The 20,288-nt window shown below is 41.8% G+C and overlaps 1 protein-coding gene across 2 annotated transcripts in view; it reads left to right on the forward strand.

The window, feature by feature from the left end:
- The window catches only part of gstcd (glutathione S-transferase, C-terminal domain containing), a 78,479-nt gene that overhangs the window by 53,655 nt on the left and 4,536 nt on the right, over positions 1–20,288 (forward strand). Inside the window, exons 9-11 of one of the 2 annotated variants that reach the window (XM_055009547.1) lie at positions 2,239–2,372; positions 5,632–5,662; positions 10,623–10,692. In XM_055009547.1, coding sequence (XP_054865522.1) covers positions 2,239–2,372; positions 5,632–5,662; positions 10,623–10,692 — 235 coding nt within the window. The remainder of the gene's footprint in view (positions 1–2,238; positions 2,373–5,631; positions 5,663–10,622; positions 10,693–20,288) is intronic. The other variant, XM_055009548.1, reaches the window with a different exon arrangement.

The raw sequence follows: 20,288 nt of genomic DNA on the forward strand, positions 1-20,288 counted from the left end.
TTTGAGCAGTGTATTTAGTAGTCCTGCCATTAGCATGCAGTAGAGCTCTAATCCTGGCTGGCATGTTCCCCACAAGCCTTTCACACTGTTGAGGGGTAATCTGGTCCCATTATTCTTGAATTAATGGTTTTAATTCTTCTAAATTCTTTGGTTTACACTTTGAAACAGACCTATTGATAATCCACCACAGATTTTCAATGAGGCTCATGACCAGGGATTGAGCTGGCCACTCTAAGACCTGGATCCTGTGCTCCTGCAGCCAAGTTCTACTGGCCCTGGATGTGTTCAAGGAGCATTATCTTGTTGAAGCATCCAGTTTTGACCTTGACAGAACAGTACATGTGTAGAAGGGAGCATGTGTTTTTGGAGAATGGCACAATACATGACAGAGTTAAATGTGCCATCACAGACAGTGACATGCCCAACAGCAGCAGCATTCATGCATCCCCAAACCATGATACTGCCTCCACCATGCTTGACAGTAGGTGCTGTACATGCTGGAGATAATGTTTCACCTGGCCTTCTGTGTATCCTCACATTAGCAGGAGGTAGATAAAGCTGGAAACTGGACGCATCTGACCACAGAATCTTCTTCCAGTTCCTGGTTGTTCAGTTCTTGTGTGCTTGGGCCCAACAACGCCGGGCTAACCTCTGTCTCTCATTGATCAGGGGCTTCTTGACAGCCTTGTAGGACCTTAAGCCATGATCTAAAAGTCGGCCACATACAGTGCAGGTGGAGCACTGGACACCAGTTTGGTTTGACCACTGCCGCTGAAGCTCCTCTAATGTCATTCAGAGGTTTTCCTGCACATGTGGATCAGGATGCAGTCATTTCTTGCTGAAGAAACCCTTGAACGCCCAGATCTTGGCTTGTCTTCCAGATGTTGGTTCATCTGTATTTCTGCAGAGTGGATCCAACTACTGAAGGACTGCATCTGCACTTCCTGGCTATCTGGCAGCAGCTGCACCCTTCCTGGCTGAGAATCTGTATCTTCAGGCATGTTTCCTGCGTTAGGTTCCTTGTTTTACCCATTTTTGTCTCTGAAGAACTTTCAAATGTGCTGCTTTATATAGACACGAAGCATGGCAACAAAAATTGTGTCTTTTAATAAAAAGCACGACCTTCATTAGTGAATCACTGGTACTAAAATGACCCAATACTCAAAATTTTTTTATGTATTTTTGTGGAAATAATCAATTCTAAGTTTTTAATGGCTTTTTTAAGGATTTGTTTAGTATTTTGGCTGTGACTGTACTAAAAGAAATTGCACTTGAAGACCTAAGAGTGATTCTTAATGCAGTATTTCACAAATGCATGGGGTGTCTGAAAACTTTTTTCAACCACTGTATTTCCATACGGAGACTGAAATCACAAAGTGCAACTTCCACGGAGAGCTGAAGCTCCTCTGAGAAATGTACCCCCCGTCCGGACACCGCAGTGACTTTATGAGTTGGTTTGGCTTGTGCTGTATCTTCCCTTGCCCATGTGTGGAGTTTGAGCCAGTGTTGGCTCCGTCGTGGCCTGATCAGCTGTGAACTTCTGCTCCATGGCACTGCTGTCACGGCAACATGTAGTCGATTCAGACTCACAGACGCCAATTGACAACTTCTTGGAAAAGAAGAATAGCATTTTAAGCTGGTTGTTCGAGTTTGATGGCGTAATTTTAGCAAGTCTCAGTAGCTATTGTTGCACCAGACTGTTGATAATGCATTTTATCTGCACCATTAACAGAGAATCTATTTAGCAAGTGTACGCTTGAGAGGAAATCATCTATGTTGCCCACTGTACTTTGGATATATTAAAGTCATTGCCTTTGAGGAGTCATAATGTGTTTTTGCAGATGGACTGAGCAAGAAAGATGCTGGAACACAGACAGACTTCAGTACTGGCTCTTCTATTCCCTGTCTGCCGTCCAATATATATAACCATGCCATTACTAATGCATAGCTAGGTGTTCATCACCACGCACAGTTTACCCACTCAGTGGGAATCCTGAATGCATTCGTGCCTCTGCTCCTAAAGCACTAATACATTTTGTTTGCTCTAACTCCCAGACTCCTGCACCTTAGAGAGCACAGGTGTATTTAATAGCAGCAGCCATTATAAGGTAATCAATTAGATTGAGTGCGTGCTCTCAAGTCTCACAGTTTTGGTCTTGCTGTTGCACAGAGGTTTTCAAGAACACTTAGATTTTAGCTGTGAAAGCGTCACATTTTTTTGTCTTTTGTTTCATTCAGGTTGCCCTCCACGCATGTGGCGTTGCAACAGATATGGTGATGGAGCACTGTATCCAGGCAGGAGCTGCCTTTGTCATTAGTCCTTGTTGCTACGGCTTCATCCAGAACGCCGTCAAGTTCAAGTTTCCCAAGAGGTTTGTATCTGCTCACAGCTAGCTCAGTCCAGCTGTTTCTGACACTGTTGTTTTCTTGTTAAAGTAATGCTGCCTCTCCTCTCTCTCATTCTCTCTTGGTGATTTTTATTTTTCCAGTTTCTCTTTATGACTCCGGCTCTCTATCACTTTCACACTCATTCTCTCTGTCTTCTCACATGCAGTCTTTATCTCCTGTCACTGCTTTTTGTTCACCTCCTGTCTCTTATCATCACCACTGACAATATGAGACAGCGGTGTCACATCACCTTCACAGTGGGGTCCGCCCCTCACATTTTCAGCCTTGTACTGTCGGCAACTGAGAAAAGGCTTCTTTATGTGGAGACTGGCAAGGATATTACAGATAGACCGGCAGGAAAATCTAGTTTATGGTACAGAAAGAAATATTACTCTTGATATAATAACTTGAATATGTGGAACAGAGAATTAATCATTTAATACAAAAGACCTGTTGATTTTGCAGGCTGGAATAAGATGCTGTTTGAATAGAAACGGAAGATAAACGTGCTCCAGAGAAAGGAAAATGATAGGTTGTACTTAAATGCTATTGGTTCCACTGCTATGTTGACTAATGGGACTCTGACGACTTAAGTTTAATAATGAGGTAGTTTGCAGCTAAAACTGCTTTCAGAGACTGATTGCTACAGAACTAAGCTATTGTGTGGGAATGTTGTTGTAGCAACAACTTTGATCACTCACAAATTAAGGTAGCGACACTCATTATAATTGTGTTGTTGGGTCTAGTCTGTTCCAGTCTTGAGGGCAACAGTATACAATATTTAGGAATTCAAATTCTTCTTAGATTTTTTTAAATGTCCATCATTCATTAGAATATTATTTTAACTATGCAAATGGTGCTGATGTATACCTGGAGTAAATAAAAAAGTATTATTATTTTTATTATTGTGATCAGGGCATCACACTGTCAGGACACCAGCTCTCTGCAGATTTCTTATTGCCCCTGATCGCTTGATCTACTATTCCATCCAAGATATGCTGACATTTCTTGCTTTGTTTTTGTGTGTCAGCCTCTGTTTTGCCACAGAAACATGCAGGACTTTCTGTTCTTGCAGGATTTCAAGGGTTGCAACTCTAGTCACAGACTGCCAGTTCAATGTTGTCTCAGTATTTACTGACTCATTCATTTTATGCTAGTTTCTGACTGTCAGTACTTATAGTAACTCTCTTGATTGAAGACATCATGTAAAGGGTGTCTAGACTTTAGTGGGTTTCAGTAGACATTTCTGATAATGTTATAGACTTTAACTGTATAGACTGTTCTTATTTACAAGACTGTAATAAGAACATTTCCTGTTTTGATTTTGTTTCAGGCACGGATGCACATATAGATATGCAGAAGCGTAGACATGTAGGCACAGCAGTGTTGTAAAAGAAAAAGATAATGTTGACGTGAACAAACTAGGATGCAAACAGTACGGCTTGTAACTTAATTAGGAAAGGATTTTGCACATGTAGTTAAAAAAACATGTTTGCATACTGTCATTTTATTAGCTAATTTCCAATAAGACCTAATTCTCTGAACATGCACATTGCAACTGGTCTTAATGGGTGAACCGTCTGCCTACTTGAGAATTCAACTTGGTAAATAATTAACCTGTAAAGCACAATTTAAAGCTTGTGCTAATTGGAACAGGCCGATGGCTGAGTTTGCAATATTGTGCACCTTTTCTTTGCACTGATTGTCATCATTCACAAAGTAGGCCTATGACTAAATACCAATTAGCGATATGATCATTTAATGCTAGAAAGCAGCGTCCATTCTAAAATAATTCTAGACCAAAAAACTGTATGTTCGGTTGTGCACCCTTTTCAAAATATATGTTATCTTCACCTGTTTATTCAGTTAGAGGCTGCAAGCAGAGGCGTCCTTCAGCCTCATGGTTGCAAACAGTTTAAAAAACAAAGTGTGACCGAATAGTTTATTCTTTTTGGTTATTTAGTTGTTGTTTTTTTTTTTTTTTTTTTTTTTGCAACAAGCCCTTTTATGATTGCATTTGCTGAAAGTAGCATGTGACAAGTGTTGACTTCCCCGTGCATGCTGCATCCACAACTCCATGAATGTATTTGAAATTGGTGGTTGCTTGATGGTGGCTGGTTGGAAATTTAACATCATGCTCAACCCAGGTGAGAAACTGTGAATATTAATCACAAGGTACTTGCGAGGCCATCGAAAATCTGAATTTCCAATCATTTTTGGGAAGGTTATTAGTAATTTTGCACTTTATGCGTTGTTGCAGTTTTGAAGCTGCTCAGTGGTGCAGGGGTTAGCACAGCTGCCTGTTGCGTGTTTTCCCCTTGCTTGCGTGATTTCGCCTCCTATGGTCAAAAACATGCAATTTCTGCTAAACGGTGTCTCTAAACAGACTATAGGTGTGAATGTAAGCATCTGACTTTAAGGATTCTCTGCCAACAAATAAAAGTTTGAATATTTTCAGTGTCCTTGCTGTGACCAAACCTTAACACTGTGCCTTAGGGTGAACCTTCAGTGTATAGTATAAATATTTCACATTTTTCACATACTTAGCTTTGCCTTTCCTCTCTTTTGCTAACTTGACACTTCACCCCTCCTGACTCCTCATAAACTATTAAAGAATGACTGAAAAAAGGACTTTCCAGCTGTAATGGACAACAAGAAGCTATGTTTCTGCAGGGCAGACTTAACGCACCTGACTCTGTCAATCTTCCTCTCGCTGCTTTTAGTGTTTTCCCCTCAGGTCATGTTCCAGGTACTCATGTGGATATTCTGCAGGTGTAGACATTCCACACAGTTCACAGGTTTTTATGAGCTGTGAAACTAAACTGCCTGTTTCATTAAGGCTGTGAAAGTTCAAGTTAAACTTACCACTTTTCTCCATGTGACCTGAGTGGCCCCTGACTTTTGGCCTTCCTCATGTTGACTTTTAATTAACATCCACCAGAGCAAACTATGGTTAACCATCACAAGGAAACTGACTTTGTTCCTGTGTCATAACAAAAGTAATGAAAGTGCTTCTTTCCCAGGGAGAAAGTGATTTGTTTTGGAGATAATGCAAATTGTGTGTGTTTAGTTTGGACTTAATTTTGTTGTACATTTCTAGATTATTTGTGAAGAGATTTGCTTTAAAAAAAAGTCCCCCCCCTAGACCTAAGCAAGTAAACACATGACCATATGTGTAGTAAATACTGATTGGAATCGCTCCAGTTTAACATAAAAATATCATCTGTTTTTCTCTTTTCACAGCAAACAGTTCGAAGAGACTCTGACATACAAGGTATGCTTTTAACAATCCTATGTTATTGCCATAAATGAATCTGTTGCATTTATTAATTCAAACTGTACAGATATAGTACAGAATACTGATATAAGGCAACTTTTTATCAGTTTGTGTTCCAGATTCTGTTCATTATATGCACACCAAAAGATGCCTTCAAGGGTCATGACTTGTTGTAAAATACACTCACGGGCCACTTTATTAGGTACACCTTGCTAGTAAAAGGTTGGACCCCCTTTTGCCTTCAGAGCTGCCTTAATTCTCGGTGACATACTTTCAACAAGGTGCTGGAAACATTCTTGAGATTTTGGTCCATATTGACATAATAGCATCACGCAGTTGCTGCAGATTTCTCAGCTGCACATCCATGATGCCAATCTCTCATTCCACCACATCCCAAAGGTTCTGTTGGATTGAGATCTGGTGACTGTGGAGGCCGTTGGAGTATGGTGAACATTGTCATGTTCAAGAAACCAGTCTGAGATGATATGAGCTTTGTGACATGGTGCATTATCCTGCTGGATGCTGCCATCAGAAGATGGGTACACTGTGTTCATAAAGGGATGGACATGGTTAGCAACAATACTCAGGTAGGCTGTGGTGTTTTAACAATGCTCAGTTGGTACTAAGAGGCCCAAAGTGTGCCAAGAAAATGTCCCCCACACTATTACACCAACACCAGCAGAACCGTTGATACAAAGCAGGATGGATCCATGCTTTCATGTTGTTTACACCAAATTCCGACGATCTGAATGTTGCAGCTGAAATCAAGACTCATCAGACCAGGCAATGTTTTTCCAATCTTCTATTGTCCAATTTTGGTGAAACTGTGTGAATTGTAGCCTCAGTTTCCTGTTCTTAGCTGACAGGAGTGGCACATGGTGTGGTCCTTCTTCAAGGTTTGACGTGTTGTGTGTTCAGAGATGGTATTCTGCATTCCTTGGTTGTAATGAGCGGTTATTTGAGTTACTGTTGTCTTTCTATCATCTCCAACCAGTCTGCACATATTCCTCTGATCTCTCACATCAACAAGGCATTTTGGTCCATACAACTGCCACTCACTGGATATTTTCTCTTTTTCAGAGCATTCTCTGTAAACTCTAGAGATGGTTGTATGTGAAAATCCCAGTAGATCAGCAGTTTCTGAAATACTCAGACCAGCCCTGGGTCTGGCACCAACAACTGTGCCACGTTCAAAGTCACTTAAATCCCCTTTCTTTCCCATTCCGATGCTCAGTTTGAACTTCAGCAGATTGTCTTGACCACGTCTACATGCCTAAATGTACTGAATTGCAGCCATGTGATTGGCTGATTAGATATTTGTGTTAAAAGCAATCGAACAGGTGTATTTAATAAAGTGGCACATGAGCATATACTCATCAATGGAGTCAGAAGTAGTTTATTGCATCAGTAATTGCTTCTTAAGTCGGTGCTAGAAGACCATCTAATGGAATCAGAGGTAGTTAGTTCAAAAAGTTATACTTCTACATGCCCGGGCCATAGTTCACTGACCTGGTGAAAGGTGAAAGTGCATCCTCATACCACGAATGTCAACACCCAGCAAACACAGAACCCAAACAAGACTCGGGCAAATGAGAAACAAACCGACAAGCAGAGACATACTTGGGCTGGGTTGCACTCGCTGTTTGTGCAACCAAAATTAAGATTACGTTTAAGAATGTTATTTCTAAATGAGGGGTAATTACTATCTATTTTCAAACTTGGGATTTCAAACATAGTGTTGCAATATTAATGATGTAAAAACAACCTTTTGTATCGCTGGGTGTGGACCTGGAAGTTAATACGTGTAAATATTTTGTAACAACTAATTTGAATGTAATGTGTTTATTTAATCTCATAATCTGCACTTAGTGTGTGTTTGACCTGCGACAAACTTATGAAACCAGCTCCCAATTACCAAAAATCTAAAAATTTAAAAAAAAAAAAAAAAAACTCTCATGACTTAATTTGGCGTGACTTAGATATGTTTTTTTTTCTAGGTTGTTTTCTATAAAACTCCTCCCCTTTTTTTAATTGGACAATACAACAGAATTAATGAGATCTCTGCAGTCATCGCTGTCTTGGGGAAAATAGATTCCCCAGGCACTTACAAGGGGAAAGCTCGCACACTCCAGTCTCAATCCCTTATCGCTCAGCACAAACACATCGCTGTACTCTGGGAGGGCCTATCCCATGATGATATATGGGACCTGTCAGTGCCTCTGGGGAATATCTGTGCAGAAGTAGCTGCAGGTCCTAACCATAGCAACCTCCAGAGTTGACATGTCACAACATCGGACCACCTCAAACTTCTTTTTCTTTTGTGCACTGCTGGAAACAGATTTTTCCAGGCTCGAGAGGCCCTTTAGATAGTAAAAGACCATGTAAGTATGCATTGTAGTAAATATGAAATTACAATATTCTTCCATTTCTCCTAAAGCCCAGCGAGCAAAACAATCACAATTGCCATTTTCTCTGTGTGGAGGCAAAAAAACAAAACAAAACTGGACACGTAGCCACACAGCAGGAGAAATATATATTCTATTTAAATCAGCAGACACATTATCTGCCACTATAAACCCGAGCCCTAAATCTCCCCTCGTCTCCTCTTCCCCACATGGTTTTACTTTCAACAACCATGTTCGGTATTTGCTTTTTATTTGGGCTCAGCCAACAGAATCCCACTGGTTCCTGTTGCCTCTGTTCACCACCTCACTTGCAGAAATAAAAAGCTGTAGTGCATTCTCAGAGGACAAAAGGGGACCAAAGCACACCGATTATTTCACAGCTTTTAATTGTGGATTGCCTTGTTTTATAGCGGAACCACAGTTGTCCTTCCTGAACTACAGTAGTTAAACAAAATGACAGCACGTTGACGGATAGCGCGCTGCTGGAATAAAAGGCTAATGGTGTGAGATATTGGTGCTCAACACTAACTTTAAGCACCTGCTCTGTGCCCTGCGGAGTGAAGAATGGAATCAATTAAAGTAGAGGCAGGTTAGAGATGACTAACCGCTCTCCTGAGTCCCTTGTTCCAGGAACCATAACAAGGTAAAACTGGAGTGGAAAAGTTTGTCCTTCGATTAGAAATAAATGGGCTCATCTGGTCTCCCCTGAAGAATTTACAAGGATGCATGTATTGGCGAGTGCACATTGGTGAAAACAGCTGCAGCTACAAATATATCACAAGAAAAATATATAAATTAGAAAGTTGTCACTTACAAATTAGACAGCTACAGGTGTGATTCACATCACTGGCTCAGTAATGACTGAAAAACCGACAGATGTTCCGCTGCCGGGATTTGAACTCAACAAGAACTACCACAAGAGGCTTGTTAGCAATACACCATTTATAAAATATCCAAGACAAAAGGCGAGATATAAGACATTCATGAGGATCTTGCTGTTATTTGGATTTACAATGCATCACGATGAACACCTTGAAGTAATCCATATCATAATCAGCTCCATTAATACAAAATACTTTGGTTGGATTGGATTGTTTCTCTGCTGTTTATCCAGCTTTAGAAATCCCAACTAAATCACCAATGTTGTGATGTGCTCTTTCAGTGGTGTACTTTGTTTCCAATAATGTGTTTTTGTTTGTTTTGGCCGTCCAGGTTTCAGCTATGGTCTGACAGGATGATTGTGCAGATGACAAATTGCATACACTACCGTTCAAAAATTTGGGGTCACAAATTTCATGCTTTCCATGAAAACTCACACTTTTATTCATGTGCTAACATAATTGCACAAGGGTTTTCTAATCATCAATTAGCCTTTCAACACCATTAGCTAACACAATGTAGCATTAGAACACAGGAGTGATGGTTGCTGGAAATGTTCCTCTGTACCCCTATGGAGAGATTCCATTAAAAATCAGCTGTTTCCAGCTAGAATAGTCATTTACCACATTATCTAGACTGTATTTCGAGTTAATCTAATGTTATCTTCATTGAAAAAAATGCTTTTCTTTCAAAAATAAGGACATTTCTAAATGACCCCAAGCTTTTGTACGGTATTGTACATTTATTGTAAATTACTAAATTATGAGTTTTTTGCTGTTATTAAGGGATTTTTTTTAACATGATAATTATGGGGTTTCTTTTATAGCCCAATCTAAATACAAAGCATCATCCAGTGGCAGGTATGTCAGCAGGGACCAAAGCGACGACTGAATGGCATTGCCATCTTCGGAGCCGTGCCACTAGTGTCACTAAAAAAGACATTGAATACTGTTTGGCTGAAGGTCCTGCATAAAATTTTTAGCCGTGTGATCTTCTGAGAATGTTTTTCTGCCTTTCAGCTGTAAGCAGGACAACAAGATGTAGAAAAAAGGATGAATAGATAGTTCATTCACAGTAGTGTTGGCTTCACTTGATGGATAATTTTTAAAAAACATAAACTCACTGGCCATTTTATTAGGAACATCTGCAAAATCTAATGCAATCCAATAGAACAGCTCTGCCACAAATTCTACTTTTAAGGCACTTTTGCATTGTTATCTGTTGTCAGGCTGTTAAAAATGCAATAATTGTACCTTTTATTTATTATGGAGATCATAGCTATTGTGATGATTCACTAGGGGACTGCATTTAAAAGCGTCCTTTATGTTTTGCCCACCTTTTTCATATACATGAATGTAGTATATGGTGCTTCACCACCACCACCCACTATGACATCATTAATAAGTTTATTATGTGTATTAATGAGCTCATTTTTTATCATATTTTTGAAAATGCAGCAGCTTTATATAAGAAAATTTCATAGTTGTGCGTAATAAATTGGCAGATGAGTGTATATTTTTGTAGAATACTTTAAGCCTCTGATGTACTTAATGACATTGCACTTGTTGCCGTGGGAGGACCAAAATGTGTGCTTTTGAGGCTGAATAGATATTATCCAGCACTTTACTGCAAAATGCAACAGTTCCTATACTCATCACCTGTCCTTGTTTCAGGAACACATGATCCTGTGTCGCTTCGCAGACCAAACTGCCATCCAGCTCCCCCCTGAGAGGCGACTCATTGGTACTGTTTACAATTTTCTCCCTGTACTTGAACAGTCACAGACACATACAATGCCATGCAAACATTTTAGGCTCTGTAATTAAAATGAGTGTTATTACTATTCAGTCATCATTTGTCAGTTAGCTTCATCCAACGTGCAGTAAAGAGAAAAAAAAACAAATTGAATCAATATCTGGCGTGACTACCGTTTGCCTTTTTAAAACAGCCCCAATTCTCCTTGGTACACTTGGCACAGTTTGTCAGAGTACTTGGCAGGTAGGTTGCTGCAAGCATCTTCGAGGGCATATCATCTGATGCAGGACCGCCTGTCCTGCTTGTCACAGAAGATTATTTTTCATGACTAGACTTGGGGTCGATGTCATGGCTGCAGCGTGAAATTGTGAATTTGAGACCAATCTGACGCCTCCCTGATGTTATTGCGTGATGGATAAGAATCTATACTTCTTTAACGCCTAAAGCTTTTGCACACCGTTGTGCTGAAATGTATCAAGTACATATTTTTAGAATGACTCCTGGTAGCTCGCCAGACTAGAACCATGGTTCCCCTTTGATTTCCGATTATTATGTAGGGCTGAACACCAGCATGTTTTTATTTAATTTTTTTGGACACATAAATCATACCTATATAGAGTATACAACCGAAGTCTAGTGCAAAATCACTTGAATATGATATAATTCCAAATTGCATCACTTCTCAATAATCATTTTTAGTAAGTCACTTTAGGGTTGGGGTTCGTTATATACACTACTGTTCAAAAGTTTGAGGTGACACACACAATTGCATGTTTTCCATGAAAACTCTCACTTTTATTCACGTGCTAACATATTTGCACAACGATTTTCTAGTCATCAATTAGTCTTTTAACACGACTAGCTAACACAATGTAGCATTACAACACAGGAGTGATGGTTGCTTTCCTTTCAGAAATAAGGACATTTCTAAGTGATCCCAAACTTTTGAACGGTAGTGTATGTGTCTTGAATCATCAGGGATAATATTAAGTGATTAAAGTTGAACTACCAGTGGATAAACATGTGGTTCACGGATAAGCCTAAGTTTGAATTTTATGGTCCCATTTTGACCTGAATTTAACCTTTGAAACAAGGATTAAAGCTATTTTTTTACTTGGAGGTGGTGGAACAAGCTGTAAACATGCCATTTTACGAACTTGGGGGTGTTTAAACTTCCAGTGTATATTAACATCCATTTGTATTTCTGAGTCTTTTAGCTATGTTTTGGTCTCCACCAACTCCTGTCAGAAATATGTGGCTCCTAATGCTCCATAACAGTCACCAGTATTTGCTAAACTGGGTCAATAGGGGCACTGAGAGTCAAAACAGTAAACCAGGGCAAAGTATAATTCAAACAGTTGCAAAAGCATTTCATACAACTGGAACGAAGTACCATTGTGAAGATTTATGTACACTGCCGTTCAAAACTTTGGGGACACACAGACAATTTCCTGTTTTCCATAAAAACTCACACTTTTATTCATGTGCTAACATAATTGCACAAGGGTTTCTAATCATCAATTAGCCTTTCAACACCATTAGCTAACACAATGTAGCATTAGAACACAGGAGTGATGGTTGCTGGAAATGTTCCTCTGTACCTCTATGGAGATATTCCATTAAAAATCAGCTGTTTCCAGCTAGAATAGTCATTTACCACATTACCAGTATCTAGACTGTATTTCTGATTAATGTTATCTTCATTGAGAAAAACTGCTTTTCTTTCAAAAATAAAGACGTTTCTAAGTGACTCCAAACTTTTGAACGATAGTGTATATATAAAAAATACAAGCCACAAGGTAGAAACTCAATGCAACAAAAGTGAAGACACTTGTCACCATTGAAACGCAGGTTAGAAGGCCTGTTATCTCTGAAAGAAAATTGAGTCCACGGTTATTTTCCAATCAGCGTAACTCCATGAACATTGTTATGAAATTACCTGTGAGCAGCAGAACTTTCTCAGTTTTCGGAACTATGGGCATTGTCGATATTCATGTCTGCATCATGGTGCTTCACGGAAAATAACTGACAGAGGAACTAAAAAATCTGATTGTGAGACCTTCAAAGATGGAAAATAATACAGGAAGATTGATCACCCACTAAAAACACAGTTGCAGCAGTAATCATGTGGTGTAGAACAAGCTGTGGTACCGCTAATTGAAGCCACAGCATCTGTCCACTTAAAATGACACCATGGACAGTGCACCACTCACACAGTCTAGCTCTGAATAACAGGCAGGGAAATGCTTCAGGGATTGACAGTGAAGAACACTGCGTAAAATCATCATTAATGAAATTCTCAGGGCGACGTTGAACAACAACACTCCTGTTACAAAGATTAAACCTTGCTTAAACTGACATGACATGAAAGGACATAAAAGGAACCCCGATTACTATTTAAAGCACGTGCTTTGCTCAGATTATGGTCAACATGGCTTTGCTCGGCTCTGATGAGTTGCGGCATGTTTGTTATGAACCTGGCCAGGACTACCACAATGAATGCATAGTCCAGACAGTGAAGAACAGTGGTGGGAGTGTGATGATAAGAGGCTGAATGAGTGCAAAAGGTGCTGGGAAGATGGCATTTATAGATGGCACCATGAATTGTTCCGGATATACCAAAATACTGTCAAGAAAACTCCCAGTCTGCAGCAGTTTGGCAGAGGAGGAATGTTCCAGCTGTGATCCAGAGCTGACTGCCAAAATCACAGAAGAGTGTCTAAAGAAGGAAAATGTGAAAACTATAAGCTGGCCAAGTATGTTGTCTGATTTTAATCCAATAGAAGACCTTTAGAGAGTGAGGTAGTGCAACACAGCCCCTCCAGCGAAAAGCTGCTAAATAAAAAATGTCTCTGAAGAACAGCAGAACATCTGTCTAGAAATGTCTGGCCACTGGTATCTTCCATGCCAACTAGGATCAAGTCTGTTGTCAAAAATACAATGGTACATCCATCCATCCATTTTCTGTACACCACTTTAGCCTCATTAGGGTCGTGGAGGGCTGGAGTCTATCCCAGCTGACTTATGGTGAAGGCAGGGGACACCTGGACAGGTCACCAGTCTATCACAGGGCTACATATAGAGACAAACAATCACACTCACATTCACACCTACAGACAGTTTAGAGTTACCAATTAACCTCAGCATGTTTTTGGACTGTGGGAGCAGGAGTACCCGAAGAGAACATGCAAACTCCATGCAGAAAGATCCCGGGAAGGCCGGGACGCGAAACAGGATCTTCTCGCTGCAAGGAGAAAGCTACCACGACCAAGCTACTGTGCATCCCATGGTACATGCAAAGTATTGAAAAAATATAGGATCTCAATCTCTGTTATGAAAGGTTTACTGACATTTGTTGCGCTGAGTTTCTGCTGTGTGGCCTGTATTTTTAATTTACTAAACCTAAACAGTCTGTTTTTAATTATACATGGAGCAAATACCGTAATGTTCAACCAACTAATTGAATGAATGCAATTACTGTAAGGTCAAACAGCTTCGAACTGATGGATATTAAAGTAAGTAGAGGTTTGCTGAGTTCTGTTGTCTGCTGTCGCTGTTAACGTGCTGAAACTGTGAATGTGTTTTATGAAGTTTGTTTTACACTGTAACATATCCGCCGCTGTTGTAGTTTTTCAAAAGGCCTGGACTTTTGAGAACAGTGAAAAAATGTTAATGTGGGGATTTCTACACGGCGACAAAACAGCTGCGGTGAACAGCTGCCAGATCAGTGTTGTCGGATTGTGAGGGAAGTGTTTTATCAGACTGAAACCTCTGGGCCTGTGCTGGAGCTTCTCCGTACAGTGTTTCATTATAGTGAGGACTCTCTTCACCCTGATAGCTCTCCAGCTTATCAAAGCTTCCCCGCAAAACTGAGAAGGCTCCCCAATGCCTCGTCAGTCTGAAGCCCTTTCATATGTACCTGACACCACCTGTCACACTTGTTTCTGCTCCATATCAGTGAACAGAGCTCAACCTCTCCCACTAACATTTTCTAACCATGTTTGATCTCATCTCTCCTGAGCCTGCTAGCAAGTCTGCGACCGTCTAAGCAGCATGGCAGACCAAAGCTCGCATTTAGTGTGTCTGCCACCTGCTACCAAACTGCTTAACTGCCTAATGCGTTTGAAGTCTGTGTTTAAAGGAAATCCTAAGAGAGAAGCGTGATAATCTTTGTGGGGTTGTTGATGGAAAAAGTGTCTGGTGGGTAATAGGGCGCTGATACACAAAAGCGTGGAATGTATAGGAAAATAACATCGACGACGCGCAAACCGGTACAGTGTCATCACAATATATGCTGCTGAATTAGAGCATGACTGAGATGCTGTTCTGCTGAGACATGTCAGCAGAACCAGCATACGCAGATGGGTGACAAATTAAATGAAAATCCGTCGCTATCGTCAGAAGTTGACAGAACGGCTTCAGTGCTTCGCTGCTTCCATTCTCCAAATCTCAGTAACTCCACTGGAGGGTTGAATGCATTTCTTCCAAAAGATGTTCCCTTATTTGGTGCTTTGATGATAGTGGTTTACTCATAGAGAGAGACTATCAGTCCAAACTCTGACTGTGAAGGATCATTATCAGGATTCAGATCATTTTTATACTCCTCAAACCACACGCTGATCCCTGCTGCCCCGTTGATGGGGACTTCGTCATCCTGAAAGAAACTCATGTCGGGATGGAAATGTTTCCTCGACAGACGGAGTCACTTTTCCGTCAGTGAAACAAACCATGGTGGGATGTTATTTATGACATGTGGGGAAGCATCTGTAAATATAGTAAATGTTCTTCAACTACTTTACAGAATTCTGATTGCTGCCAAGTCCGAAAAAGTAAAATACACTTCTTTTTTATTCTCCATTTTTATGTTTTGTTTTATGTTTTTTTTCTTATTTCCAAACAATAATTCACTGCTACAGTTGCTGTCAGCTTTGATATTAAGTTAAAGATTGAAAGTTTAGCATTCAATGTTAAAATATCTTTAAGGAATCTTTGTCTATCAGAGTTGCCAGTAATGATTATTTAGTTTATCGCTTAATCAGCCTATTATTTTCCTCATTCATCATTTTATTTTTTATGTAAAATAGAAGAAATTTCCTGCTGAGATGTTTGAAAAACATCCCAAAACCCAAACACATTCAGTCTGTCAGATATGACCAAGAAAAGCAGCAAAACATCACATTTCCTAAGCTTTAACGCTCCTAAGCTGTTATGTCCGTCCTCGTGGTTAGACCGAGCCAATCCGGCGCCGACTCATCAACGTGACGTCCAATCCTGGCAGTGGTGCGGCGCAGCTGCATTTACATATTGGATTAGCTAAATGCAAAGACACACAGAGCGCAGAAAAATACAACCTCATACGACCGCAGTCTTAACACCCCCTTCCCCAAGAATTAAATACCCCCCTAAGGTATTTAATTCATATAGGACCTAGACAAAGTGTCAGCCAATACATTTTCACTGCCCTTCTTATGTAAAATCTGCAAATTAAAATCCTGCAACAAAAGAGACCAACGCATGAGCCTCTGGTTGGAATTTCTCATCCTAGAGAGAAACACTAGAGGATTGTGGTCCGTAAAAACCTGAACTGTTTGTGAGCTAGAACCTAGATAAACTTGGAAGTTCTGCAGGGCGAGCAGCAAGGCCAGTGCTTCCTTTTCTATGGTGCTATAATGTACCTGATGCTTGTTGAACTTTTTAGAAAAGTAGCAGATGGGATGGTCGAGTTTCTGGTCGTCTTCCTGCAGGAGAACAGCGCCTGCGCCCCACACACTAGCATCCACCTCCAACTTAAAAGGACGCGCAAAGTCGGGCGCAGCAAGAACAGGAGCGCTACATAACAGAGCTTTGGCTGACTCAAAAGCAGCTTGACAAGCGGGGGTCCACACAAAATTTCTTAACGGACTAACTAGGGCAGTAAGAGGAGCGACAACCTCCGAAAAATTTCTGCAGAATCCTCGATAATACCCACACATACCAAGAAAACGGCGCAACGCTCGTTTTGACTGAGGAACAGGGAACTCTACTACAGCCTGCACCTTGGCTGTTACTGGACGAACCTGGCCCTGACCCACCTGTTTCCCCAGATAAGTCACAGTTCCTTTCCCAAATTCACATTTTGTGAGGTTAAGAGTGAGAGATGCCTCTCCTAAACGACTACCGTATTTTCGCGACCATAAGGCGCACTTAAAAGCCTAAAATTTTCTCCAAAAAGGACGGAGCGCCTTATAATACGGTGCGCCTTATGTGTGCACCGAGTTCCAACATCTGTAAATGTTACTGTGTGACTTTGATTTACGCTCCGCTTGACTGACTGAGAGCATTTCCTGCCTACACGCTGCTTATATAGAGAAAAGGAGGACGTGACAGAGGAGAGTATGAGAACGTTAAAGGGGGAAGTGTGGGCGTGAAAGAAGACGCTAAAGACACGCCCCCAGTTGGTATATAGTGCCGGTATTTGCATTATGCAAAACAACATGGGTTTGGCGTCACCGTCCCTGTTGATCTGTGACTCCATGCGCGTCCATCTCACAGCCGCTGTGAAAAACCAAGTGCAGCAAATGAACTCGGAGCTTGCTATCATTCCGGGAGGCTTGACGAAGGAACTCCAACCGCTGGACATCGGTGTAAACAGGGCGTTCAAAGTGAAGTTGCGAACGGCGTGGGAGCGATGGATGACAGATGGCGAACACAGTTTTACTAAGACTGGGAGGCAGCGCCGGGCGAGTTACGCCACAATTTGTGAATGGATTGCGGATGCTTGGGCTAACGTGTCTGCTTGCACTGTTGTTCGAGCTCTCGCAAAAGCCGCCATCATTTATGAGGAGCCGCACGGCAACGAGACTGACTCTGACAATGACGAGCGGGAACCTGGCGTGTTCCATGGAGAACTAGCCCAGCTGTTCATTTCGGATACAGAAGATGAGGACTTTGATGGATTTGTGAATGAGGATTGATCAAAAAACAACGTGAAAACATTGCTAAGTACTTCAATAAAGTACAACTGAACTCAGTTTTGCTTCCGCTGCCTTTTTTAAAACACACGCTAGCATGCATGTTTTAAGCTAGTACAGGTATGTTTTTCCATGCACGCGCTCTATGATCCGGTGCGCCTTATGTATGTGTTAAATACAGAAATAGCACCCGGAACTGAGACTGCGCCTTTTAATACGGTGCGCCTTATGGTCGCGAAAATACGGTAAATATCTCAGATAGTGTCTTCAGATGATCTGACCACGTGGAGGAATAAGCCACTACATCATCCAGATATGCCTCACAGTTTTTCACTCCAGCCAGAACTACGTGCATAAGACGCTGGAAAGTAGCGGGAGCGTTTCTCAACCCAAATGGCATAACAGTGTACTGGAGGAAAGCATCAGGAGTAACAAATGCAGATATTTCTGAAGCACGGGGCGTTAACGGAACCTGCCAGTAGCCTTTTAGAAGGTCCAGTTTGGTCACAAATCTGGCTGAACCCACCCGGTCTATACAATCCTCCATCCGTGGCAACGGATAGGAGTCGGGTTTTGTGACGGCATTTACCTTTCGGTAATCATTACAAAAACGAGGAGTGTTGTCTGGTTTCGGAACCAGCACACATGGAGAACTCCATGCGCTGATGCTGGGGACAGCTAACCCATGTTCCACAAGAAAGCTCACCTCCTGCTGCATTAGGGCCCGTTTAGTCGGATTAATCCTGTATACATGCTGTTTGACAGGAGAATGACCCTGCACATCAATATCATGGAACAACACAGACGTTTGACAAGAATGATCCGAAAAGAGGAGTAAATTGTCCTCTATCAACTGAATAATGTCAGCTCATCTGGTTCCCTCGCTCTCTGACCCCCGGAAGCGACGTCATCTTTCCGCTTTTTATGTCCGTCCTCGTGGTTAGACCGAGCCAATCCGACGCCGACTCATCAACGTGACGTCCAATCCAAGAAGTGGTGCGGCGCAGCCGTATTTACATATTGGATTAGCTAAATGCAAAGACACACAGAGCGCAGAAAAAAAACAACCTCATACGACCGCAGTCGTAACGCCCCCTTCCCCAAGAATTAAATACCCCCCTAAGGTATTTAATTCATATAGGACCTAGACAAAGTGTCAGCCAATACATTTTCACTACCCTTCTTATGTAAAATCTGCAAATTAAAATCCTGCAACAAAAGAGACCAACGCATGAGCCTCTGGTTGGAATTTCTCATCCTAGAGAGAAACACTAGAGGATTGTGGTCCGTAAAAACCTGAACTGTTTGTGAGCTAGAACCTAGATAAACTTGGAAGTTCTGCAGGGCGAGCAGCAAGGCCAGTGCTTCCTTTTCTATGGTGCTATAATGTACCTGATGCTTGTTGAACTTTTTAGAAAAGTAGCAGATGGGATGGTCGAGTTTCTGGTCGTCTTCCTGCAGGAGAACAGCGCCTGCGCCCCACACACTAGCATCCACCTCCAACTTAAAAGGACGCGCAAAGTCGGGCGCAGCAAGAACAGGAGCGCTACATAACAGAGCTTTGGCTGACTCAAAAGCAGCTTGACAAGCGGGGGTCCACACAAAATTTCTTAACGGACTAACTAGGGCAGTAAGAGGAGCGACAACCTCCGAAAAATTTCTGCAGAATCCTCGATAATACCCACACGTACCAAGAAAACGGCGCAACGCTCGTTTTGACTGAGGAACAGGGAACTCTACTACAGCCTGCACCTTGGCTGTTACTGGACGAACCTGGCCCTGACCCACCTGTTTCCCCAGATAAGTCACAGTTCCTTTCCCAAATTCACATTTTGTGAGGTTAAGAGTGAGAGATGCCTCTCCTAAACGACTACCGTATTTTCGCGACCATAAGGCGCACTTAAAAGCCTTAAATTTTCTCCAAAATGGACGGAGCGCCTTATAATACGGTGCGCCTTATGTGTGCACCGAGTTCCAACATCTGTAAATGTTACTGTGTGACTTTGATTTACGCTCCGCTTGACTGACTGAGAGCATTTCCTGCCGACACGCTGCTTATATAGAGAAAAGAAGGACGTGACAGAGGAGAGTATGAGAACGTTAAAGGGGGAAGTGTGGGCGTGAAAGAAGACGCTAAAGGCACGCCCCCAGTTGGTATATAGTGCCGGTATTTGCATTATGCAAAACAACATGGGTTTGGCGTCACCGTCCCTGTTGATCTGTGACTCCATGCGCGTCCATCTCACAGCCGCTGTGAAAAACCAAGTGCAGCAAATGAACTCGGAGCTTGCTATCATTCCGGGAGGCTTGACGAAGGAACTCCAACCGCTGGACATCGGTGTAAACAGGGCGTTCAAAGTGAAGTTGCGAACGGCGTGGGAGCGATGGATGACAGATGGCGAACACAGTTTTACTAAGACTGGGAGGCAGCGCCGGGCGAGTTACGCCACAATTTGTGAATGGATTGCGGATGCTTGGGCTAACGTGTCTGCTTGCACTGTTGTTCGAGCTCTCGCAAAAGCCGACATCATTTATGAGGAGCCGCACGGCAACGAGACTGACTCTGACAATGACGAGCGGGAACCTGGCGTGTTCCATGGAGAACTAGCCCAGCTGTTCATTTCGTGGTAGACC

The sequence above is a fragment of the Amphiprion ocellaris genome, chromosome 4 (assembly GCF_022539595.1).
Source record: "Amphiprion ocellaris isolate individual 3 ecotype Okinawa chromosome 4, ASM2253959v1, whole genome shotgun sequence".
In the NCBI taxonomy this organism is placed as follows: Eukaryota; Metazoa; Chordata; class Actinopteri; family Pomacentridae; genus Amphiprion; species Amphiprion ocellaris.